Genomic DNA, 26,853 nt, shown 5'->3' with positions numbered 1-26,853 from the left:
AGTTTAAAAACACTTAGATGATATTTATATAACGGGGGTTAGTGCAAACTGCTTTAATGGGAGGTGTTTCTTTAGAAAGATCCTTATCATCCAGAAATTATTAAACTTTTAAACAAATCCTCACAGGAAGATGTGGACCAAGGCACTGGTTAGGACTTGGTATGTTTCCTTTTGGATTTCCTGATAAGTGTGCTCTTGGCTACCATCTCTGAAAATAACCTGCCCACCACCCCCCACGCCCAAACTCAAACTGCCACTATAAAAATCAGCATCAAACCTGATACTTAGAACAGTAAACTAACTCCTCCTACCAAACTTCCACAAGAAGGGAGGATGGAGCTGTAAACTTCATGACTCAATCTTAACTTCATGCTTTAAAAACAATGCTTAACTGCTCAAATTGTAGGGATTTTGGAAAACTAGAACAGAGAAAAGGCTGGTAATATTTTTATGTGTTTTTCATATATATACAATCATTTTTATTTTATAATTTGAGATCATGCTGATATAGGATTTGTATTGTTTTTCTTACCTACCTTCTTATATTATAAAACATTCTTTGAAAAATCTCTTTTTCTGGCTATATAACATTCCATTGTCTGAATAGAATATACTTATTTATTATGAAACATTTAGGTTCTTTTTCTTTTTGCTATTAGAAATGACATTTCAATAAACACCTTTTGTATGTAAATCTTTTTAAATGGTCATCCTATAAAAATTTTGTTTCTATTTAAATTTACATGCTAATCTTATAAAAATTAAACTCAGAAATATAAAAACAGCAAGTAAAAGTCTGCTTTCCTCATGCCCCCCTTTGCCACAGGCAATTTGGCCTACAACATTTCAAACTATTTTCTTTCCACCCACAACATAAGCAAGTGTGTGTTATTCATGCACCTATAATGTGCATATAATGGTAAATTTGTACTTAATGTAGATTGAGATGTATTTGTAAGAAACAAGTGCAATATAGTAAAGTAAATAGTCCAAAAGGGCCATGTTTGGAATAGGAAGGCTAAGCAGGACTAGAGCAATGCGTCTGTTAAGTCTGAGGGACATGCAGACTGATTCTCTGTAGCCATGGGCAGGTCAGCTCCTAGGAGAGGTTCTGCCAGGAGGCCATGGTTTTCTAGGTTAACAAAGTTAACGCTGCAGTAAAGGGGCCTCAAGCTCTCACAGAGTAAGTGCCATCACGGTTGAGACTGTAAGTATGCGCCTTCCTCAGCTCTGATTCCCAGCGCCTGATGCGTGGGAGAGGTTCACTGTCAGACTTGAGGGTCTTGAGAGCAGTGGCAGGTCACTTCACTCATTTCACTGAGCCAGAGCTTGAAGTAGAACAGTAAGCACCTGGGTCATTCTGACATTTGACATTTGAGGCATATTTCTCTGAAGAATACGGACTAATTCATGACACATAACAAATGCAGCTAAAAATGACTAAGGTTTAAAAGCAAAAGCCATACTGCTGCTTTCTGCAAAAAAAGATAACACCTTTCATTTGCTAGAAATATAGATTATATCATATATTATATAACCTTGTAATAAGGTTACAGTGATTGCCGGTTTTCTAGAGGAATGAATCAAATGTGAGATTCAAGAGTATCTCTTTATGTAAACCATGTTTGACACTTTTCCCCCTAGACCAGGTAAAGTTGGGGGGGGGGGCGGCACGCAACAAAACAAAATAAGCCTAGAGAACTGACTTCTGCTTCTAGCCAGAGAGCATTTTCCCTCTCTACCCAACAGGTTTTCTCATCTGTAAAAAGGAGGCCACCAGTCTAAGTCTCCCAGACCCCTTCCTACTATAAACTCTATCCAGAGCATGGGGGAGAAAACGTTAATTCCCAATCCTGGGTGCTCTTCTCCTTTCCTTTTCCCTTTCCCCTTTCCTTTCCTTTTACAGAACGCCCTGAATCCCGCACTTTATGAAAATGTCTTAGAAAGGCTCTTACTCCAACCCTATCTCTGACCCAAAGTCCCCACTGCGCCCTCCAATTTTCTGAGCCACTAGGTCAGATGACCTTCCTTAAGAGCTCACCTGAGTGTCCATTCAGCTTCCTCGACAGGAGCATGTCCTCCGTGATGTAGATGCACATGTCTGGGCTAACTTCCAGAGACTCTTCATTCATCTGCTCCAGGTCCCTGGGGTCATCAACCAACATTTCTATTTCTGATACAGAAGAAGGAAAAGCCTTTTAGTAAAATGCAGGAAAGTGGCTACCATAATTCATAGCCACACTTTTGAAGAAGGCTATGTAATTATCCATATTTAAAAATAAATTTGTTGATGAGACTTTAAAAGCAAAAACCGTAGGGACATTATTAACTAGATGCTACTTGTTCTCTCTCACAGGACTGCTGTGCTCTCTAGCTGTCTTGTAATGCCAGGATTTGTCAATTATTCTTTATTTTTCAAGAAAGAGAAAAGCTGTACCCCCATGCTGAATGACAAAGGACTGACAGAGACTAATAGGCTATTTGCCTAATGCCCTAATGCCCAGACTGCTGACACAGGCTAAAGGAGTAGCTGGAGGCGCTCCACACTTCCCAGAGCTGCCTACTCTCAGGACATTTAGTGACTCAATATGAGATCCAGATCCACATGAACTGTATACTAGCTAAACAAATGTTTTTAGTTTTCTTTAATGGAGTATCTTTTTCTTAAACCTTAGTGCTATAGCAGTGATTTGAGACAGAAAATTGTAAAAAAGATGCATATGAACACTAGTAAGTTTGGCTTTACCTAGGCTCGAGGTCTCAACTTACTCCTAGAGTTTTGGTTACATGGAAGGTGTTTAAGAAACAAAAGGCCTTTGCTCATTTTTTTTTTTTTTTTTTTTGCCAAAATTCATCTTTGTCACTATCACTGCCTCCACTCTGTTGTCCTAACACCTATTTAATCTGAGAATCAGAAATGCAGTCACAAGGGCTAAACTTGCAGGACTAACCTTTACTTCATATAAACTGCTAGGACTTGGAATCCACAACCATCTAACCTGTGGCAACAAAGGATCGTGGCGAGAGGGATGCTCTGTTCACAAACTCAACAACTCACCCACTCTACTGGGGAGTTGGGAAGTCACCTCTCCTCTCTATTACTACTCCTCAGCAGCTCACCAGACATGAATTCTACACAATCTTTGCTAGGAAAAAGCTAGGAGTGAAAAGAAGAGACGACATGTGAGCCCAGTTAGCACAGATGACTGGCGAGGTTACCATCGTCCTGCGAGTCCTCTTCCAGTCGGTCCTTGCCGCCACTCTCCACCCCCGAGGTGTGAGAGCTGCCGTGGCTGGTCATTGAGCTGCAGGTTTTCAGCTTGCGGTGGATGGCACTGCTGGAGTAGCTGTCCTCCGGCCCAGTGTCGCGGGGCTTGGTATCGGCCTCGATACCCGAGGTGTGAGAACTGCTGTGGCTGGCGGTGGAATGACGAGACAGACGCTTATGCTTCATACTTCCTGCACTGCTCCCACTGGCCCGAGACCGCTTTTCCAGTTGGTCCATGTCGAGGTCCAGGTTATCGCTGATGTAAGATTCCCGGTACTGCTTCTTCTCTGTTGGTGAGGAACACAGCTTGTTATTATATTCAACCAAGACAGAACAAGTGACTGGTTAGATTGTATGCATCATCAGGCCCAAAACAAGTACAATTTCACAGCCAGAATCTGGTGAGTGGAAGTGGTGATAATTTGGGTAGGATTGCAACTGAAGAAGGCTGAAAAACGAATGAAAACCAGTACAAAATTTGCTGAGTACTGAAGCTACTCAGTTTTGAACTTTAAATGCTATAAAAGAATGCTACTCAAAGTATAGGCAGCAACCTCTTCAACCTCTTCTTGTCTGCAAAATGTCATTGATCCACACTGAAATAAGTTCAGTAAGTGAGAACAAACATTTAGAAACTTTAAGAGCACTTTGACATTGCATGACAGTCATAGATGTGATTTTGTACTTTCCAAATGTATCAGTCCTCGGTGGATTAGAAATTTATAGAATCTAGTCCTTCTCCATATATAAATTCAGAAGCACTGCTGTAAAAGACTATTTAATAAATATAATTATGCTATTTGCCACTCATTTGTTTATTGTTAGTTTAGTTTTGTTAGAATAAAACATTTTTAAATAAAGCTATTCTGAGAATTTCTTTCAAAGAAGTATAAAATTTAGACATTCAATAATGAAGATTGCTTTTCTCCACTTAGGCTGAACTAGTAAAGCTTTCTTTATCACTATTTAGAAAATAGTTGTATCACTACTAGTTGATGATTTATATACACATGGCCTTTGATTGGTAAAACTGTCCTGATTTAACATTTCAGTGCTGTTCTTTAATGCAAAAACATTTTAAGTCTTATTAATCAAATGTTAAACTACCCATAACATTGAGACACAATGTTACAACTAAACTGCAGTATACATTTGACACAAAACAGTTATTTTTGTATTTCAGATCAGAAGTTTGTAACAAATAGTTTAGTATCCTTGTATTTTTACTGCTGATGAGGGAAAAAAGAGATATCACAACAATGTTAAAAATGGAAAGAGCATTTGGGAAATGTTAGATTATTATTTCAGAAACTGCTAACTAGTAAACTAATTGGGTTCTCAGGGGCCTGTTAATGGACTTAATTGTCTTGTTTCTTAGTTAAGTGAAAATACCTGTGCTACTGATGGCTGAATCTGGTTCAGAAATATAATCACCATCTGCTCCCCAGAGGAAATAAGCAAAGAAAAGAAGATATGCTTTCCAGGATGCAAAATGCAACAAAGTGCTTCAAGAAGGCAACATAACATGGACATTACTGCACTCCAGCCTATCCATGCCTCTCTACCAGAAACCAGGCTGAAAACCAAAGGCTAGTGTGTGCAGCAATAAAGAAAGTGGACTGGAACCAGACATTGGAAGCCCCACCTCTCCACACAAATTGCTGCTATGACGGTGTCCATCCACAGTTATCGTTTAGAGCTAGATGGGGTTCTACTGAGTTCTGTTTTCTGAAGGCAACAGGGAAGAAATAAAGGTAAAGAGCTGAAGGGGTTTGTAAATTCTCATATAATTTGTATTTTTAAAAAAAGATTTATTTATTTATACAAGAACCGGGTACAGGCCAGATGTGTGGGAGGGTGAGAGGATTCACCAGAGACATAGTGGGGAACAGAACAGGCAGACTGATGAAACACACTGCTGAGGGGAGAGGCGGCAGAGGCAGGAGAGGTCTGCTGCATCATGTGGGTTTCTCCGCGGCTGGCCGGGATCGAACCCTCACTGAAGAGGCTGCAGACAGCTTCACAGTGTGGCGCTCAACTGCTTGCGCCACCAGGGAGGCCCTCATATAATTTGTGTAAGTGTAGTTCAAATTAACACAGTGTGGCCCTTGGAAGGGTAGGCAGTGAGGAGAAAAATTAAAGAAGGTTCTAGAGAGGGTGTTCAAATTCTAAGACAATTGGGAATTATGGATATAGTAATACAAAGGATTTACAATAGCCTTTTACTCCCAATTTCCAGAAGCTTCAGCACCAATTATAGTTACTCTACACTCACTAGTAGGCACTCCAGAAGACAAGTACCTGCCAGGCTGCTTTCTATCCAGTGGAAACGTGTGGAAATCTACATCAACATATCAGAGCAATTCTGGTTTCCATGTGGCTGGTTTCTGTTCCCTTCACAGTGCTGTAGCACAGCTTCACACAATTCAGTTATACACTGAAATTTTAAATAACCCTGCAATTTATTCTGAATGATACAAAATTTTCAACTTCCTAATAATCACTCACATCAACAGTGCAAATTATCAATACATTGATGTCCCTTTTCTTCTATGTTGTAGTAGCTGAGAGATGATAAAGTTTTTCATACATTATCTTGGGATAGAATGTAGTTAATGTGACCTCCTGACATTTGACCTAACAAACTCCAGCTATTGAATAAAGTTGGGTTAATTTCTTTTTTTAATGATACAAACCACTCCTCTCTCCCTTCTCTTCTAAATCATATGGAAGAATTATTGTGATCATTTTCTGCTCTAAGATGCTAAAAATAGTGTTTCAGACAATGTGACTCTAAGTTAAATTCAATTAAGGAAAAAAGACTCATTTTGTGCTAGTTTTTTTTTTTTTTATTTGCTAAACTAATATTGAGTGAAGGGTTTCCTTATGAAAATGATGGAGCCCTTAACTGGGTGAGGTAACGACGCAAGCTAAGGTTGGCTCAGAACTTAGGGCTCTTCTCAGACTTAGAGGGTTCTCTAAGTAGAAGAAATATTATGGAGAAGAAGAAAAAAATTCCCTCTAAATCTATCCATACATATCTAATAAAAGATTCAATTTAGGGCCTCCCTGGTAGCATAGGGATTAAGTCACAGTGCTATCATGCTATCATTGCTGTGGCATGAGTTCAATCCCTGGCCAGGGAGCTAACCCACATACCCTAGCAGACCTTTCCTGTCTTACCCGCTGCTCCCCTCAGCAGTGTATTTCAATAGATCTGCCCGCTCTGCTCTATATCTGTCTCTGATGAATCCTCTCACCCGCCGCGCCCCCCCAACACTTCTGGCCTACACCCCAGTTCTTCAATGCACAAATAAATCTTTAAAATTTTTTTAAAAAAAATTAAAGATTCAATTTACACCTTTATCATTCCTTCCACCCTATTCACTTAAGCCCCCAATGCACTTGGTGCTAAGCTTGATAATGGAGAAAACCCTGCCCTCTTAAGAGCTGAAAATTCTTTGCAATTTTATTTTAGCCCCTCTAGAGGAGGTCCATTAATTCTTTCAGGCTCTAAAGGGCCCCCCTTAAGGTCATCTAGATAAGAGTTTACTAAAAGGCTGTTGGCAAAGAGCTGAGGGAATAAATGAACTTCTCAAGGTGCCAACCTGGTCATTTTGGAACCAGGCTGACTGGCAAATGGTGGGCTCTGTCCCGAAGTCACGTGTTCTCAAGTTTCTTTGTGCTTCTGTCCTGTCTGAATTCCTCTTAAACCTTCACATCAGCATCAAAGAAAGATATCTGTTACCCTGATGAGTCATAGTGGGGAAGAACTGGAAGGCTGGAAACAGAAGAAGGCAGTACACCTGACAGTTGTACCAGTTCTCTCTGAAGACAGATGCAGGTGGTGGGAAATGATTCATCTTCTAATTGCTACTTAAATTACAATGGCATCTCCAAACTGGGTTGCATTGAGACAGACAGCATATGAAAGAAATCAATCAAAACCTCTATAAAGGTTTTTGTTGGTTAAGAAAAGGCAGGTATTTGTCTTGTTTTTGTAGGAAAGATGCAGTCTGAGAGGTCAAATGTGTGAGATAGGAATCTGTATCCTGCTGTTCATGCAAATACCCAAAGTCTAATCTAATTGAATTACTACATGAATTTAAAAATCAAGATATTAAAAAATAAATGAATAAGGGCCTCCCCAGTGGCACAGCGGTTGAGCGCTGGGTTGTGAAGCTGCCCGCAGCCTCTGCAGTGCCAGTTCAATCCCCGGCTGCTCCCAGGCCACTGGAGGAGGGTCCCACATGGCGCGCAAACCTCTCCTGCGCGCTGCTCCCCTCAGCAGTGTGTACTTTGGTCCTTCTGCCTGCTCTGCTCCCCACTCTGGCTCTGGTGAATTCTCTCACCCTCCCGTGCTTCTGACTATACCCAGTGCTTGTATAAATAAATAAATAAATAAATAAATAAATAAATAAATAAATAAATAAATAAATAAATCTTTAAAAAAAAAGAATAAGCAAAGTTGCTTTCTGGGGGATTAGATGGTAAAAATGTGTTAAATGGAGTAACCGCAGGGTGCAACAACTAAGATAAAGGACTAACCATTAGGTTAATATTATAAAGTTTATTTAGTTAGAGGCTCTAGCCTTGCCTTCTTCCTTATGTGACTTGTCCTCCTTTTTAGAGCCTGGCATTCTGGGCCCCAAAGAGTCTATTCTGATCTGTCTGCCTTGGCAAAGTCCCACCAAACTGGCTGGCAAAAATCCTTAAATGAAAACTTCCCTGTCCTTTATAATTCTTGCTGAGTCAGCCTTGGGAACCTCCCAACAGTTAATCAGAAAGGCTGGAGACATTTCCATGACCCAGTTTTACTTTTACTTAATCTAAGGCATAATCAGGAATAGCAGATTGCCTATGGACAACAGCACCAAGGTCGATCAGTGTATGTACAGAGCACAGATATGCAGATAAGCCTTGGCTTGAACCTTCACATGGTAGCTTTTGGCAGAGGTTTTCAAACCACGTGTAGGGAACTTTAAAGAGACTATACTGAAACTTTAGCTTCAGGGATAACCTCAGGTAATTGAATAAGCACTATGGCAGGTGGGCCTCAAGCTACCCCATGCCTTCCAGGATGGTGCTGAGATGTAAATAGTAATGCATCTTTGAACCTGGAGTCCCCAAAGTCCACTCTCTGGGCCCCAACTTGATGGCAATTGTAGAGTAAGGGATCCCTGGGGGCAAAGTCACCATTTGCTTCCCTTCCCCAAATCCTGCAATACCTTCATTTTCTTCCAGCTTCCGGATGTGGCGCAGGACAGGCTGCAGGTTCATGTAGAGGCGGTGGCTGTTGCTCAAGAGTTGCAGGAGGTGTCTGGAGCGCAGGGGGCACCCAGTGTAGTATATGAGCTTTCTAGCTGAGGGCAAACCATCTGGCAAAATCTCAAATTTCTTACCCTATGGAGAGAAAGTATGAATCAGATTCAGGAAAAATAATCTCTGATTTGTCAAGTCCTCTTCATTTTCTATTTAGTAAGAACTACAGTTTCAGAAATAGGTGTGAAGCTCCCTTTTAAAATCCCCACGGCAGGGAGGGGTCCCAGTGGACTATGGTGGAAGACAGGGGTGCCTGGGTGGTGGGTGTGGTAAGGTGGCTTGCATCTAAAGAGGTATGAGCCTGTGCCTCTACATACACTGTTTTAAATCAGTATTACCTCAATAATAGCAAATAAAATATCCCCCCAAGGGGTAAATTATTTTCCCTTTTAACAATATCACAGAAGAGAGGATTATCCAAAAAAATAATGTAAGCATTCATTCAGAGTCTCCAGGGAAACCATGACTGTGTAAAACAGTTGGGAAGCATCTTTGGTTTCTCTGGCTGGTCAGGCTATTTATACAATGGAGGAGAGAAGGCCCCATAATGACTTTCAAATGCAAGTGCCTTCAAATGCAATCCCAACACCCTAACTTGGCAAATGATATGACAAATTCTAGAAGTACACAGCATTCAAATATTTCAAGCCCAACAAGAGGACAACTTCTAGAAGCATAAAGCATTCAAATATTTGTTAAACATTTACTATGTATCCAGAATTGTGCTATGCACTGAGAAAATGACAGTGAATAGGACAGACAAGATCCCTACTCTCAAGGAGATATATTCTGGGGGGAGACATGGCAAATAAACATAGTTAACAATTATAACATGATAAATTCTGGAAAGGAAATAAATAAGAAGTTATAATAGTGAACAACACAGCATACAAATTTAGGGTTTAGAAAAATGGAAAACCTCTATAGCTGGATAAGAGAGGGAGCTTGAAGCTAAAGAGACAGCTGGAAGGATGACAGGAAAGATAAAGGACAGAAGTGGCCTAAATATCCATCAGTAAAGCTATGGGAAGGTCTTTTTTTTTTTTTTTTTAAGTCTGGGCTCATTAACATAAAGTTGTGAGTTGAGGATGAGTTCGTCAAAGTCCCTTAGAGTTATAGAATATTATGAATTCCTATAATGAACAGGACAGCAGAACTTCTAAAAGGAATATTCCAGACGCAATGATGCTCAGATGGAGGGGAGAAGTAAAGAGGGAGGCACATTCTAGTGACACACTTAAAGTCAGTACAATGTAACATGGGTTAGCGTAACAGGGACAGAATTTTTCAACTTCTGATTTTTCATTTTAAAGGCAACAATAGTGGATCCCATGCTAGAATAGTAATAATTGACACATAATGAACACTACGCTTGTATTAACTCATTTAATCCTCACAAGTGTATGGAGAAAGGCCTATTATTCCCATTTTGAAGTGAAGAAACCAAAAAAGCTAAAAAAAACCTGCCTAAGGTCACATACCCAGGCTAGGGCTGCTCTGGCTATGAGAAGAATCATCCTGGAAAATCTGTCAAAATACATTTCTGGCTTTCATCCCTGACCCACTGAATCAAAACTCACATGGGAGTAGATGAGGATCAGAAATCTGTTATCTTAAACTCTTCAGGCTCACATACAAGATCAGGAAACCAATGAGTCCAGGAGGCTTAAAACACTCAATTCCATAAATGTATTTTATTACTACTTAATTTGGGACAAAATGGGGGTAATAAACTGTTCATTTTCAACTAGGTCAGATCCTTTCACAAGGAGCTTGAACAAGAGAAAACCAACATAGATGAGGTAGGGCAGGTCCCCCTTCATGTAGGAACAAAGTTAAATGAAATTTTACTGTGTCTGAGTAATTAAAGTAAATCACAAGCAGGTCTTTAGACTCACATTGCACTGGGTGGATCTGTGCCCAGTGCAATTTGGCACTGACTTTATCGGAGAGACCAGCTCATCTTCAAACCCTTATCTTCCTCCTTGGTGTATTTTCTTCTAATAATCTCTGAACAAAGTAAAATTACGGATTTTAATGACCACCAGGTATGTTCATGATTATCTATAATTCTTTGAACCCTACCAAATATAGCTGGCAAATAAAGAAACACCTAGGGAGAATCATGAATTTGCTCTAACAAAAGAAAATGTACCATTCCCAATATTCTAAAAATACAAGTATCTTCAATGCTAAGAATTGCAGATCTTTTTTATAATGTTGAATTTCAAGTGGTCAGATATTAATAGAAACATCTTTTTATATCACTCTTTATTCTTTGCTGGAAAGATGTAACTTCCAAAGGAAATGGATGACCGCCCCCTCCCCCTGCCACACACACAAACACACACACACACACAGAATAATTCACCCTGTGATTAAGACTTTCTATTTTCCAATCCCTCTGCTATAGGTTTTTAAAAATACATGTATATTCTGAACTCATCTTATACTTTTCCCACTTCAATTATAATAACTTAGGGAAGTGTGGTAGGAACCACACACACAAATTAAAATTATTGATTTCTCTTGCTGTAAGAGTCTTTGATTTCAGATTCACTATTATGGTCTAAAAGGATTATAGCACATATATAAGAATATAAGAAAGCTAATTATCTTCTCCAAGTTTTAAACAATATCAAATTTTGTGCCTGGGACAATGTTGTTTTAAAAAACAAAATGAAAAAAGCAAACAACTGAAAAAACATTTTTAGTCACTTATTTTTTATAAACTTACCACAAACACTAGCTTTCCAACATTTGTCCAGGGGAAATCATAGAGTAATTGTTTCTCTTCATCTAAATTCTGTGGGAAGAATTATACGCACATAAGAGTTATGGAGAAACTGACAGGCACTCTAAAATAGCTTTAACTTCTCTCCCAGAAAACTAAAATACAATAATTAAAATCTGAAGGAAGTCCTCAGCTCTCTTTGGAGATATGTAGACAGTAATTAAAAGATTAGTGATACAATTATGTAGCTTTTGGTCCCTGAGTGACTCCATTAACTGGCCCTTTCAAGGCAGACTTTTCCCCTCCGGTCCATCTCTAAATTGAAACAAAAAAAGTCCAAACTATTCAGGCATTTAGAGATATGACATTCAGACTTTCATAATTGGATATTTTGCCTACATCAAAGATAAGGCAGCATTATAGTCTTCTAGGTCTCAGAGAAAGGGGCAGTCTCTCTCCCCTAATGATGGCTACAGATAACACTATCACATAAGCAAAAGGGTGACAGTTACTACTTATTCAAGGAACAAATTTTATCAGAAAAGCAAAACGGAAATTAAAGTGTCTGGTCAGGCACTGGTATTAAAATGTCATTTTTCTTTCCATGGTCATAAAAATGTGCCAAAGGATAAAGGAGCCTATTTAAAATAAATGACACACAGAGAAAAATGTTTAGATATTAACAATCTGTTAGTGATGAATGAGGGCCAATCTTAGGCTTGCTGCTCTCTTTTTGAGAGGACTTATTACTGCCAAAGATCAAACTGCATCATTTCATCTGCCCCACATCATATGCAGCAGTGCTAGACAAAAAGGAAACAATAGCCCATCAGTGGCTGGAAATGGACCATGAATGTATTGCAGGACCACACAGGTACACTGTCAAGTAAGACAGTGGATACCATTTGAAACTTAGTTCTCATTCCTTTTTTTTCTTTAAAGATTTATTTATTTATTTATTTATACATACAAGCACTGTGTACAGTGAGAAGCACGGGAGGGCGAGAGAATTCACCAGAGCCAGAGCAGGGAACAGAGCAGGCAGACTTGATGAAATACACTGCTGAGGGGAGCAGCAGGCGCAGCAGGAGAGGTCTGCGCGCCATGTGGGACCCTCACCGGCAGGCAGCCGGGGATGGAACCGGTGCTGCAGAGGCTGCGGGCAGCTCGCAGCCCAGCGCTCAACCACTGCGCCACTAGGGGAGGCCCTTAGTTCTCATTACTAACCTGAAAAATCTGTATTCCCCGCATAGTCAATCCAAGGGTCAGGGAAGCTTCAATTTCCCTCTTATCCTGCAGGAATAAAATTGTATGAAAAATTATGTATTTCCCCTCCAGTGGACAACTCAGCAGCAGAGAAAAGAGACAAAGAAATTTCAGATTTGTAAAGCTTCTGATTTAAGGTAACTTTACTTATCTTTCGGTATTTCCAATTTTCTACAAAATTTAAGATAATCATTTTTGAGCACATATTCAATCAATTATGGTATATCCCACTTTTTTTTTAAAAGCTTGAGATTTCAAAATGTTAATGGTTTAATTGTGTACATTTTCATATATAACAATATTCTAAATATTTACAATATTGAAAACTGCAGTTAAGAAGCCCATGTTTGCTGTGTCTGCACAATATTTTAAAACCTCTATCTTTTCTCAGATGACAGACTCTAGAATATAATGCTATGGTTATATTCTTGAGATGCACTGGACTTTGCATTTAAAACTGTGTAAATATCCTACTCTGAAACCAAAACTAGAGGCAATTCTAAATATTTAAGGCTCTCTCTCATGAAGATGATAATAAAGCTATAAAAGCTTTACATTCAGTTTAGAAAGAAAATCCTTATTTTTAATGAGTTCAATTATCACCTGCCAATATGACCATACATTCCACCTATTAAACCATAAATGTAAAAAATAAAATACAATAGCAAAGAGAAAGAAATTCTACAATATGCTCTGAGGTTTGGCCTCATCTTTTAAGGGCTCATCTTCTAATAAGTGGGTATAAACTATGAAGTTCAAAACAGAAAATCAAAGTGAAGTAACTAAAATATTTTCATTAAGAGATTTCTCAATAAAAACAATAAACGAATATGTGTAGATCTTTGCCATGGTTAGTGCAAGTTTTCCCATAAGCATAGGAGGAAATATTTTTAGAATGTGAATCCTGTCTGGCAGAGTAAAGAGAAGACATAGTCTATTTTCACCATTTGGACTGATTTTCCCAACTAACGTATTTTTATTTCAAAGAAGGCACATGCTGCGTATGTTTAACAGGAGAAACCAACATATCACGGTGCATTTAGGCAAATTTCCCTTGCAAGGCCTGTTTTGATTGCTTCCTGAAATAAGACTGTGTTTATAAAAATGTTGGTTCAAGGATGGTCTCACTTGTAGCAGGAATCTAGAAAACTTAAATAAGGGACCAGGAAAATGAATAACTATAAGAAAGTGAAAATCAAAATCAACAAAAAACTATGAACCAGAGACACTCTATGGGGGGTGGGGAGCAGGGAGGGGAGGGATTAGGGTCAAAATAAGGGGGTTGCAATTGTATGGGGAATGTAAAAATAAAATTTATTTTTTAAAAAATGTGTTTAAACATGCCCAATCTCTACATGAATCTAGAAAAAAAGGTTTGTAATCTTTAAAAAAAAAAAAAATGTTGGTTCAATATGCATGTCGTGTGTATTGTTGGGGAAGGTTTATTTTATCCCACATATTTCCTGTCCTCGGTCAACCTATTTCCATTTTTCAAGCAGGTTTTAAAGGAAACTGTTAATGGCTGCCACTTGATTTCTCCAAATAATGAAAACTGTGATCATAAATAAACAGTATCTTATTTCATTCAGTTACATTAGTATTACCTTGCTTTAAGCAGATAATATTGTCATTCTCTATACAACAAAGTACTACATTTTAAGCAAGATTGAAAGATTTTAACGGAATAAATTGGGGCTGTTTATTTCACTGAGGGGTTATTAATGGTATTTTTTATTTTTTTTTTTTTTAAAGATTTATTTTATTTTATTTATTTATTTATACAAGCACTGGGCACAGTCAGAAGCGCGGGAGGGTGAGAGAATTCACCAGAGCCAGAGCGGGGAGCAGACAGAAGGCTGAAGCACACTGCTGAGGGGAGCAGCGGGTGGCAGGAGAGGTCTGCGCGCCATGTGGGACCCTCCTCCGGTGGCCGGGGAGCAGCCGGGGATCAAACCAGCGCTGCAGAGGCTGTGGGCAGCTTCGCAACCCAGCGCTCAACCACTGCGCCACCAGGGAGGCCCATAATGGTATATTTTTAAAGTACCATATTTCCCTAGTAAATAAGAAGCAACTAATATTTACTAAGTACTCATTAATGTGCAAGGCACTTCCACCTGGTTATTTCAGATTACCTCGTTGAATCCTGCCAACCTTGTAAAGTATATGGAATCATACTAATTTAATACATAGTGTAGGGTTATAGTTATAGTTGCGTAGAACTCTAGCAATAGTAAGTGGAAACAGAGACTTTCTAACTGATACCTAATTCCAAGGTCACAATCTTTTCTATATATACACATAATTCATACTTTGAGTACATTTAAAAACAAACTTTGTCAAAAATATTTTTTATTTTTGCATTTTCTCAGGTAAATTGAGGTGTCACATGTTCTTTTAAGGAAAAAAAAAAAGCCCTCTGTCCTTAAGGAATCTAGCCTATGCGATCTCGTAGAACTCAGTTATGCCTTTCAATGATGACAGGGATTAACAGTGCATCTCTTGCACAGATACCCTCCTTTGGTCTCCTATTAAGTTTTCTAACCCATCAGGAAGATTATTCAGCAATACATCCAAACTCCAGAGCAGTCTCCAGTGGTCTAGTTTCCCTACTCTTACAAGAGTGCAGAAATACCAAAAGCACAATAATAACCGTAATGGTAGCAGCAGCAAATTTAACATTCTGCTTAATATGTGCTGGGCACAGTGTTAAGCACTTTTCATACATTAAACCCTTTAGTGCTCATCAATCCTCACAGTTAGGTTTCTTATGAGCCCCCATTTAACTACAGGGAAACTTAAGTATACAGAGGTTAAGTATCATGCATAAGGTCACACAGTAAGAGATGAAGCTGGGAGTCAATTCCAGACAGTGAGGCCCAACAGACCACACTTTTAACTAATTCATCCTATTTGGTTTGAGAATATAATTTTGATTACTTAATTGGGAATTCAGAAATCCTTGCCAAGGAAGTGACATTTGTGAAAATAGGGAGGGAAGGGAGAAAAGGAAAAGACAAGATGATGATAAATACTAATGTGAGTGATTTCCTTCAGAGTCTGTCCCCAGTTGTTATTTGGATGTGTGATCCTTGACAGGGATGGGAAAATGAGGCTAGAGGCACATAGGATACAAAAGAGAGTAGCAAACTTCAGAGAGTGAAGGAAATATGGAGTTCAACGTTTTAAGCACTGTTTAGAAGAAGACCTGGGTTGAATCCTGGCTCTGTTAAATATTGTCATCTTCAGTGTATTTTCTGTTCTGTAAATGAAGGTTACAGTTCCTATCTCACAGAGCTGCGAGATTAAAAAAGAAAAGGATAAATGTAAAGTGCCCCAAAAAGACAGTATTTGCTAAACATTAGCTTTTGTAGCAATGTTCTTATTAATAGATACAATGCACACATAGTTTTGATTTGAGGAATATTAAAAATTACTGTGCAGAAAATCAGATTTAGGAAGGAGAAAAAGAATTATTTCATGATCACTGAAAAGCCAGATTCATAATTTACAGCAGCTTATTATCTCAGTACTAGAACCACTGAAAATATTGCACCTGCTTCCGGGCGAGAGGAAAGCCTTACTGACTTCCAGACTGACCTAGGAGGACAAACAGCAGTTCATATGAAACTCTTAAAATAAAGACCTGTTAGAAAATAAAGTGATAACTTTAAATAAGGGCTTATCCTAATTGAGGGGGTGTTTTCTGTCTCAGAAGCTACAGATGTTACTACAGTTTTGTACCTTATATAATCTGTAGTAATGAACAGCCACGTCATCCAGTCGAACAGCCTCTTTGATATACTTAAGATGAGCCTCAGAAGCTGTAAGCGCAAACTGGTCTTTGTGCATGTTGGGAATGTGCTTCAGGATGTAGTCCTTCCCTCTCTTGGAAACAACCTGCAGAATACAATGGGTGTGCATTGCAACAATTGTTAGAGGGAAATCAGTGTTCCCCTCATCCCCAAAATGATAAAAGGATGAAAACCTAAAATAGGCAACATAAGTCAGCTAATTTCTATTAGAAATTCCCCACTTTTATTCTGTTTTCACCACCTGTTTTGCTACAAGGCTGAAGCAATGAATATGAAAAGCTACAATATCAATTTAGCTGTAAAACTGAGTAAGAAAAATCATAAATGGAAATGGAAAAAATATGTTCTTTTGGTTTTAGAACCACCAAGGGGGAAAAATGCACACTTGCAAGTTTTTTTGTTTTTTTACATATCATTGTCTATACTTGTAAAATTATTGGTACCATAAAATATACCTACTGTCAGCATATTTTCAAGTTCTGGATCTATCTCTTTTAAAAGCATACCCACAGAGTGGGAGGTTCTGAATGTTAATATAGAGAAGGCAGGGGACTGGAGGAATTCTCTGAAATCTGTTTTTTTGCAAGAGGCTGATATAAACAGCTTATTGAAATATTTATGAAAAAATAATTTCATTTAAAAATTACTGCGGACCTCCACTGGTGGCGCAGTGGTTGTGCGCTGTGCTGTAAAGCTGTCAGCAGCCTCAGCAGCGCTGGTTCGATCCCTGGCCGCCAGCAAGGGTCCCACATGGCATGCAGCTCTCTCCTGCCGTGCCCGCTGCTCCCCTCAGCAGTGTATTTCATTGGTCTGCCTGTTCTGTTCCCCACTCTGGCTCTGGTGAATTCCCTCGCCCTCCCGCGCTTCTGACTGTACCCAGTGCTTGTATAAATAAATAAATAAATCTTTTTTAAAAAATAAAAATTACTGCAATTCACTGTGTCTCAGGTTTTCATGGCATAGTAGCCTCAACTTGTAGAAGTCAAAAATATATAGTACCCAATAGCTGCAGGCTGAAAGAAAGGTGTTGATTAGTTAAAATGGTTAGTTGACTTTATATGAGTTATAGAATATGGAAAGAAGTATGCAATGAGAGCAAAAAGCACTGCAGTGATCAGAATAAAGTCTCTATTTTTGGTTTTAAATTGTTTTTATAGACATTCACATTTTATTTCTTCCTGCTAAACAAGACCAATTACTGGCCAATTACCAAGTTTTGAGGACCCAAATTACAAATTTTTCTTTCTGGACTCTTTTACATAGAGATCATCTAATTCAGCAATTGTTAACCTTTTTTAAGTCAAAAAACAAAGAAAATAACATTTGTAAAAACACTGAAGTAGAAGGCCTTGGTAATCTCAAGAGTTTAGGAAATTGGTAGCTGGTACTCTGGATGCCATGACACACTGATTGGGAAGTTCTGATTTCAATGAAGATTCAGTGAGTACCTGATGACAATTAGGGAATATAAATACAACCTAATTTTCATCCAACACTGATATGGGATACTTGAACTGCTTTTGTGGCTGCTCTTCAACAACTGAAGCACTGTAATTCAGTGAACAAAATCTTACAATAAGCAGCTCAATATGAAATGGAAAAAACAGGGGAGGTAAAGTGTGTACCTGTCCTTTAGAACATACTAAGAAACAGACAGGAGAGAAATGGATCATTTGAAAGTAAGATGTAAAACACTTATTATCAGAACCTAAGTGAACCCAAAGGAGGGAAACGCGAGAGTCTGTCCAGAGGGAACCACACCTGAGTTGAATCTTGGCAGAGGAGCAGGAATTAGCCAGGTGAAATAGGGAGAGGGGCTTCATTGGCTAAAGTAACTGAGAGAAGAAAGGCCAGAAGTATGAAACACCACAGCAGGTGTGGAGACAGGAATTACTGAATGTGGTCAGAACATAAAAATCAAGGTGCAGGGCAATCAGAAAAGAAGTCAAAAAGGCTGGCAGGCCTATATTCCAGAAAGTTCATAGGCCACGCTTCAGAGTCTGGGCTTCATGCTGTAGGTAGCTGGGGAGTCTTTGAAGAACTAATCAGAAATGAAATCAACTCCTCTGCAAGCTGTAAGTAAAGGCTGAGGAGGAGACAAGACACCGTGGCAGTGATGTTAAGTGCTAATGAGAGCTGGAAGCTGGGATATGAGAAACAATAATAGGAAGAGAATGCAATAAACATTTAGGAAGTTTAACAACAGAAGTACAAGAACATTTTATTTCTCAAGCTGGGTATGGGTAATTAAGTTCATGTTGGAAGTTGCTCTGAGTGACTGCATAGGGCAGGAAGACAGAAGGGTGATGTGGATGAGTTCAGCTGGCAATGTGCCAGCTGACATCAGCTACACAGAGTGAGGAATACATAGAATGAAGGTAGGAACAAGAGGAATTTGATGTGGGAGCTTTGAGGTATAGAGGGAAAATAGTCATATCCCTGGGAATGGGAGAGAAATGTATTTGGGAATCGTTAGCACATAGGTAGTAGTTAAAATCATTCATTTGGATCAGGTTCCCCAGGATTTAAGTGGTCAAGTGTTAAATACAGCCAAGGAATTGAGGAAAAGACAAAAAAGGTCTACTAAGTTTAGCAATTTAAAGGTTACTGGTGACCTCAGGGAGGGCACCGTGAGAGGAGTGTAGTGGGGAAAGAAGCAGATGGAAGAAGTGGGTTGAGGGTAGTACGTGTGTGGGAAGTAGAGAAGCTAAAAAATCAAATATACATTACTTTTTCAAGAAGCTTAAACTGAAAAGGAAAGGCAAGAGTGGTAGCTGTTGTTTCCTCTCTTTCTCCCCTGAGGATGGAGTGGTGTGAACTGAACATGTTTATGTTCTGCCTGGAGAGGAGTTAATGTGAGCAGAGGTTAAAGAGATAGAAGAGAGAGCAGAGACGTGGAGGAAAGATGGGAACAGATATGGAAGGGGGAGGAGGTAAGGACAGTTGAGACAGCTCATGTTGGAATAACCCAAGTTTTCTATGGCAGAAGGGAGTGGTCCCTCTCTGGTAGTGAAGGACATAGCAGTCAGCGCAAGGAGTTTACTTATGCTTGTTTTCTCAGCACTGGAAAAGCTGTGAATGATCTCACCTTTTAAAGAACTGTGTTATCCTCTTTTTTTCCTGACAAAAATGCTGCTCAAATTAAGAGTAAATACGGTCAAGGCCAGGTAAATGTCAAGAGAAGACTAGCAAATTTCAAGTTCCACCATATTTAGGATGGAGTTTTCTTCTCCCCAGGAACTATAAGCAGACTGAGGACAAGAGACTCTGTACCTATCCTGCTTTCAAGTGTTAATTTTTTATCTGGGCATCATTAAGCTTTACTGGCCACAAAATATCCGGGTTTCCATTTCTTGAAGCAACATCAGTAGCAGTACAATAAACGAAAAATGTGCTAGAGAAAACACTATAGAATTTGAAAACAGTACCTACCCAAGATGGGAAGTAAGCTTCTGGCTCAAAGTATTTTCCATAGTGTTTATTCCTTTTGAAGTTCCCAAGATCAGCCTGCAGGGCAAAGGCTGCCAGCAGGAAGTAGGCCTCCTCTCGGAGTACACACTGAGAATGAAGAACTTGTTTTCTCAGGTGCCAGTAATAATAGTATCTTGCCGCTCTGTCACTAGGAAAATAAAAGAAAACAGAACTCACATTTTGATGGAACAATCCAATGGCATGTAAACAGAACCCAAATCCTGCTCTCCATCTGGTGACAAGGGCTCTTCTGTTTTTGCTCCCTCCTCTCCTTCCTCCCCATCACTCACTGAAAAGGGGGAGGTTGCAGCTAATACGGACTGCTGCTTCCCTGAGATCACAGCCAGTCAGAACTCCAAGTCAGAATCCCAGATGGCAAAGATAACATTTTCTAAGGGCTGTAACATTTTTCATTGAGAGAACGGGGGCAAAACATGGCAAATCTTTCATTGATAAAGTATTATACAGAAGACTAGGTATTTGTTGTCTATATTAAAATAATTTTGCTGTAATAATACTGCCCATGAGACATGAAGAAGGACAAATTTAAGGGAACAATCCTGGCTCTAATGTTTGCTGTTTGTTTCCATTTTGTTTTTTACATGAGCACGTTGCAAATCCTCTAAGATCCTTTAAAAATGTTTGTTTACTCTGCCTTTCTAGGGGAAAATTTGCTTTAACTAAGTGTGTTCAGTAAGAATGAAGGAACTGAAGTTTTCCTCAAATATTTTTAAGAATTAAGTAGATGTTACTTTATGGGTGTGTTTTTATAGGCACGTTATGACAATCACATTACTCCTTACAAATTGACATAGTAATAGTATGATCACTACAATCCATTGAGTCCCCATTATATACAATGAGTAAGAAGTGCTTACAGAGGAAAAACACTGTTGAAGCTCCAAAATATGTCACAGGCAAATAAGATGCCTTTCTGATCAAAGTAAAATACTAAGGAAAAAACCTCTGTGTGTGTGTGTATTTAATGAGCTTATTTGCTTCCCAATTATTTTAGGTTGAATGTTTACCTGAGACTCATAGTCCATTAACTGATGATATAACAACATATGGGCTTATTTTAAGCAAGTTCATGTTTAAGTATGCAGGGCTTAAAAATAAAACATTTATGTAATTTTTCCCCTCGGGGCAGAGAACTTTTTGGAGCACTTCTTTTTATAATGCTCACCAAACAATATTTGGACCAGTTCACCCTTGGGGGAAAGGGCACAAGTATTGGGATCAATTAAACATTCATTAGCCCCAGGGAATTAATTAGAGGCTAAATAATACATTTTCCTCCTTTCCAGCACATTCCATAGGTATTAGGTAAACTGAGTAAAAATTTTTATATAACAACATTACTCAGCCTTAAAAAATAATTCTTTATGGGCTAATGTGTTCAACTTTTTAATTTGCATATGGCCATTGCCATATATAAAGCTCAAGAGCAAATTTCACTAGCCAAATATTATCTTTGTTTCTTTTTCATGGTGTTTCTCAAAATTTAAAAATAGGTTAAACGGAGTTCACATTTCTAGTATTTTTTATTAGCAACCAAATCACGTCTGAAAGTTTTCCAGCACTGAATCCTCCCATACAAACTTTCTGTAACTTTCTGATATGGTGACTTCTGAGTATGTTATCATGAACATGGTACTCATGCACTCACCTCCAGAAAAAGAATCAATTATCTGACCATGCCAAGTTGGAACCAAGGTCCTCACAGGATAGCCCCACTGGTCAAACTCTTGCTTTAAAGATACTGCCAAGTGCAGAAGCATGACCCCAAGGGTGAAAAGAAAACCAGGCCGTATAAACACTGAGCATTTTTATGAAAGAGAGTTCTAGTTCCTGTTCTACTCCCAACCTCACCATCAGAAAAGAATATAATCATTAAATGGATTTCTCTACTCTTCACACAAAAGTGCTAGCTCCTTCTTGAATGTATTATTTTCTTGGTGACTGGAATGTTCTTGAAAATGTGGAGTACAGAAAGTATGAGCCTGTGAAACTAATAACATTTTCTTTGACAGTCAAATATACTTGAACAGTATTTATTTAACAGGTATTTAGTGAATATCTACTCTGCTTCTGTTTCAGTAACTGAGGCTATATGAGCATGCAAAAGGATTTTTTAAAAAGGCCTACTCTTGTGGAGCATGGCGGCAAACAATAGACATGAATACTGTATTTGGAGTGTTATGAGGAATGCATGGGGAAATAATCTCTCCTTGTCCTCATACCTGATCAATCTGCCATTTTCCACATAATACTGCACACGGAAGTGGATGATCATAGGCGGTCCAAACTGGTCAATACCCTGGTAGAAAAGATATATAAAAATTAAGCTATTTTCAGTTACTGTAGAAATGGGTTTCAGAAGCAACAAAATACCAGTATGTACAAGATACTTTTTAACACTAAATTTAGGTGACCTACCAGGTTCATGAAAAACCAAAAAATTACAAAGCATTACTATGTTATCTGATATTCATTCACTGTAATGCCAATGACAACATAAGGGAAGATAAAAATAAATGTCAGTGGAAATTTCTAGCCGAGATTCAGCTCTTCTCTCAGCTCTGTCCCCTGTGGTGACCATTTGCTCCTCATTACAAATGTTCTCTTGTTCCTCTGACATTGCACATACCAAATTCTAGTATGCTGTTTGTTTATTTAGACATTCATGTTCCTTACTTTGTAGTTGGCTTTGAAGTAGCCTTTCCATTTATTCTGAAAATTCTTAAATACAAATTGGATGATCTAGGTTCAAACACAGGGATTTATTCCTGACTTACTAGTATGACCCCAGAAAACTACATAAATTCCCCATGAGTGTTCCCCACTAAATGGATTTGATGTTTACTAAAGACATTAGTATAATAAAATACAAAATATCATGTGTAATATGAGCAGACTTTTAAATTACTAATAACAATCAGAACATCAGTTTGACAAATAATAGTCACAGGAGAGGAATATTTTTTCCACATTTTCATTACAAAAAATTCACTGTCCAACATTATTTGAGCAGATATCCAAAATCTACTGAGCTATTAATACTTGAGCTATTAATAGCTATGAGCTGTTAATGAGCTATTAATACTTGACTAATATGACATTTTAGAACTTAAATTCTTTCCCTTCTGTGCATGTAAAGTACTGTTAAATATTTTTCTAATGTCTGAGAGCTAAAACAAATCCTTAAAAAAAATCAAAATAATTTTGCTCATAAATGTTATCTCACCCAAGTGACTTCGTATTGGCGTACCTTGCTGGCCTCTTTCTTCCATTCCTTTGGGCAATACTTATAAAGCTTTTGTGACAACTCCATATACACATGCTCATTATCTGCATAATCAAAAAGGAAACATGATGATAAAGAACAGATTTTGATGAAAGAACAGAATATACAAAGAAACAACTTTTTAAAAAGCCTTAAAATTTGGAAATATACCCTGAATTCACACACTACTAAGAAAACTCAGCAAGATACTAAAAGATGAAAGATCCTGTGGAGTAGACACAAATGAGGTTCTTTATGAATTATTTTGCTTTTGCAAAACAAAATGTATATTAGAATATGTGACATTTAGAAGAAATTTAGTTTTCAACTCCTGATTTTTCTTAATTTCTAGGGTCATTAAACACATAGTCTGAACTTCCAACACAGTTGGCATTGCTTGGTCTTAGAAAAGCATGCTTTTTGCTAGGTTCTTAGTGGATTCTTTCAGTGGTACAATATAACAAAACAGGACAGAAACACCATCTTAATTGCTGCGTAAAACATTAGAAACATTGATGACATCAGCCCATTTCTAAGTGAGGAGCCTGACCCCTGACCTAAGACATGCCTTCCTTGTGTCCTCACATAAAATACAACATCACAAAATGATAAACTACTACTTGCATTGTCTTTGAGACTGATCTTGTAGGAGAGGAGACTCTAAGAGTGAAAAGAATGAATGCTGAAATACTTCTTCAAGGGAATGAGTTTAAGATGAACAGAAGGTAAAAATCCATTTTATTTATTTTTTTACCTTTTTTTTTTTTTTTTTAAATACAAGCACTGGGTACAGTCAGAAGCACAGAAGGGTGAGAGAATTCACCAGAGGCAGAGTGCAGAGCAGAGCAGAGCAGGCAGACTGCCGAAGTACACTGCTTAGGGGAGCAGTGGGCAACAGGAGAGGTCTGCACGCCATGTGGGACCCTCACTGGTGGCCGGGGATCGAACCGGTGCTGCAGAGGCTGCGGGCAGCTTTGCAACCCAGCGCTCAACTGCTGCGCCACTGAGGAGGCCCTAAAAATCCATTTTAAAAATGATCTAAACAGGGCCTCCCCGGTGGCGCAACAGGTTAAGCGCAGCACTGTGAAGCTGTCCACAGCCTCTGCAGTGCGGGTTCTATTCCTGGCCGGCCGGGGAGATACTCACATGGCACAGTAGACCTCTCCTGTCTCGCCAGCTGCTCCCCTCAGCAGTGTTTTCGGTCATCTGCCTATTCTGCTCCCTTCTCTGGCTCTGGTGAATTCTCTCATCCTCCCATGCCTCTAGCCTGTACTCCAGTTCTTGTATAAATAAATAAATCTTTAAAAAAAAAATGATCTAAAGAAGACAATATAAAGTACAATAATTTTCTTATTTCCTAGGAGATTTTTTAAAAGATAGATCTATCTCACAAGAAAAACTTCAGCATTCCTATCTAACACAAAGGTTTGAATCTCATTTTTACTAAAAACCATGGAGAACACATTCGATCACACTGTCACTCCTGACTGAAAGCAGGGGTTTGCTGGAAAAGTGCCATAAGATAATAGGCAGGGGAAAGCCACCATAAATGGCATTGTAAGTCAACCAATTTGAACGAAAGGAATAAGGAAGCGATCCCAGTGATAAGAGAAGATGCTACTTATAAATCCACTTATCAGATCAACTAAAACCTAACTCCCATGTCTCGTATGTTACTGATTAAACATGAAATGGACAAGACCAGACAACCTTCCTGTTCAATCTGACTTGGATTTGGCTTGAGTTCCTGTCTGAAGAAGCAACATAATAAATAGAACTGAGACTCTTTACCATAAGAGCACATATCTGTTTTTTAACTATTGCTGTGTCTCTACCATTTGATGGTTTTACCAGAGCTGTGCACTTTAAGGATTCTCAAGCACACATCAATCCTGCAAAGCTGGTGGAACAATAATTTTAATTTGACATGTGAGAAAACTGAAATAGAGGAAAGTTAAGTGACATGTCTAAAGCCACACAGCTAGCTAGTGGAAGAACCAGAATCAGAACTAGTTCATCTCATTCCTGTTCCAATGTTCTTTCGCCACACCACAATCCAATCTTGCTTTTAAAAAGGACATCTTCATAAATCTAATTTTGAAATCTAAGGAATAGCAAACTGGTTTTATTAGACTGACTTGTTGAACAATAAAGATCAACAGTGAGGCTGCAACTGTAGTAAGAAGAATTATCTTTGAATATAAAAAAATAAAATTATTTAGAATCAATAGGGCACCTTCTTCCAGACCATTTCCTGAAAGAATGACTGAGGAAGTACTAATAGAAAGATGGAGCTGAGCATTTGTGTTTTTATTGCTTTAACTACCACAGGAAGAAAGCAAAGAGCAAATGGCTGATTCATCAGTTCCTGATATATTCCCTGCTACATGCTCTCTGGCCCTTCCTAGAAAGAGAGCTGAAAACAACTCACATTACGGAGAAGGGCTGTGTTGATCACTGATCAGGATATACTTTCCAACCTGACATAGCTAAGCACTTTATGGTGTGAACCAGATCGTAAAGATCTCATAGGCCATCAAATTTAAACCAATTCCAGTAATAGAAAATAATTCACATCCAAGAATAAGATATAAAAATATTTCACACACACAAGTCTCCTTGAAACACTGAACAAAAGATATGAGAGGGTTTAGGAATCTAGAAGATTAAGTTAGAGAAATTTAGTGTGATTTGAAATAAGAAAGCTTATGAGGAATGACTATCAAGTTAACCCTGGCAACTTAATTCTAAGGTGTTATGGAGCAAGGGGGAGAGAGTGGAGTGGGGAGAGAAAGAAGGGGAGAGGAGAAAGCTTATATGAAACCCATTACTTGGAAATCTCCAAATAAAGTACACAGAAGAAACTGAGCCCATGTCTTCAAGTCCCATGGTCTGATGGGAAAAGAGAAGGGATGAGGAAGGAAAAAACGAAATATGAGTAAATTAACAGACCACTTTGTTATATACAACACAGGCAATAGCAAGAGAACTTGCATAAAGGAAAGCCCGTTTTGTTATGTCCAAATTTCTTTTTAATGGCAAGAATTACAAAACAATTAAATTACAAAACACCTCAGATAATCTCCTACTAGCTTTAGCTGTTCCCTGAGTACAAGGACAAAAACCAAGCATGGTATATTAAAACATAAAGAAGCAAATACATAAAATTCAGACTTATAAAGAGGAACCATTTTTTTAATTCAATCTTTAATACATGATCTAAAATTCTCAATGTTGTAAGAAATACACAACAGAAAATATTTAAAAATGAATATTAAACTAAAAATAATCAGTTAATGGATATTTTGACAATCACAATTTTAAGACAATATGCTCAATTTAAGTCATAGCTATAAAATGTCATTTCCTTAAGGACAGGTGACTAAATCCATCAGAGATGGTACTAAGACTTACTTTGTATAACACTTAGTCCAAAGAGGTGACAATCCTTTAGCCTGAGTAGATCACACACCTGAACCAGCAACTGGTGACATAGAATTTTAACCTGTGGAGGAATCAAAGCACAATTTGAGGTAATAATTCAACCAAGTGAGCCATGATCAGGCCATTTAATACATTATGTATACATCCTTGAAAGAACAAACTGACATTAGCAAAACAACTGCTGGTTTATGGAAATCATTTTAATCTGTAGCTGTGTTTCAATAATGATTATCAGGACCTCCCTGGTGGC

The 26,853-nt window shown here is 38.4% G+C and overlaps 1 protein-coding gene across 2 annotated transcripts in view; it reads right to left on the bottom strand.

Annotated features, from left to right (window-relative positions):
• Window positions 1-26,853, bottom strand: part of FRMD6 (FERM domain containing 6) — a gene marked incomplete at both ends in the record, with an annotated part of 44,323 nt that overhangs the window by 4,197 nt on the left and 13,273 nt on the right. Inside the window, 10 exons of one of the 2 annotated variants that reach the window (XM_084240035.1) lie at window positions 2,042-2,173; window positions 3,220-3,555; window positions 8,497-8,671; window positions 11,328-11,396; window positions 12,552-12,617; window positions 16,332-16,487; window positions 19,835-20,021; window positions 22,117-22,193; window positions 23,121-23,224; window positions 26,574-26,664. In XM_084240035.1, the coding sequence (XP_084096161.1) occupies window positions 2,042-2,173; window positions 3,220-3,555; window positions 8,497-8,671; window positions 11,328-11,396; window positions 12,552-12,617; window positions 16,332-16,487; window positions 19,835-20,021; window positions 22,117-22,193; window positions 23,121-23,224; window positions 26,574-26,664 (1,393 nt within the window). The remainder of the gene's footprint in view (window positions 1-2,041; window positions 2,174-3,219; window positions 3,556-8,496; window positions 8,672-11,327; window positions 11,397-12,551; window positions 12,618-16,331; window positions 16,488-19,834; window positions 20,022-22,116; window positions 22,194-23,120; window positions 23,225-26,573; window positions 26,665-26,853) is intronic. The other variant, XM_084240034.1, reaches the window with a different exon arrangement.

This window comes from Talpa europaea (genome assembly GCF_964194135.1).
Source record: "Talpa europaea genome assembly, chromosome: 8".
Classification (NCBI taxonomy): Eukaryota; Metazoa; Chordata; class Mammalia; order Eulipotyphla; family Talpidae; genus Talpa; species Talpa europaea.
This window is presented reverse-complemented; position numbering and strand designations above follow the sequence as displayed.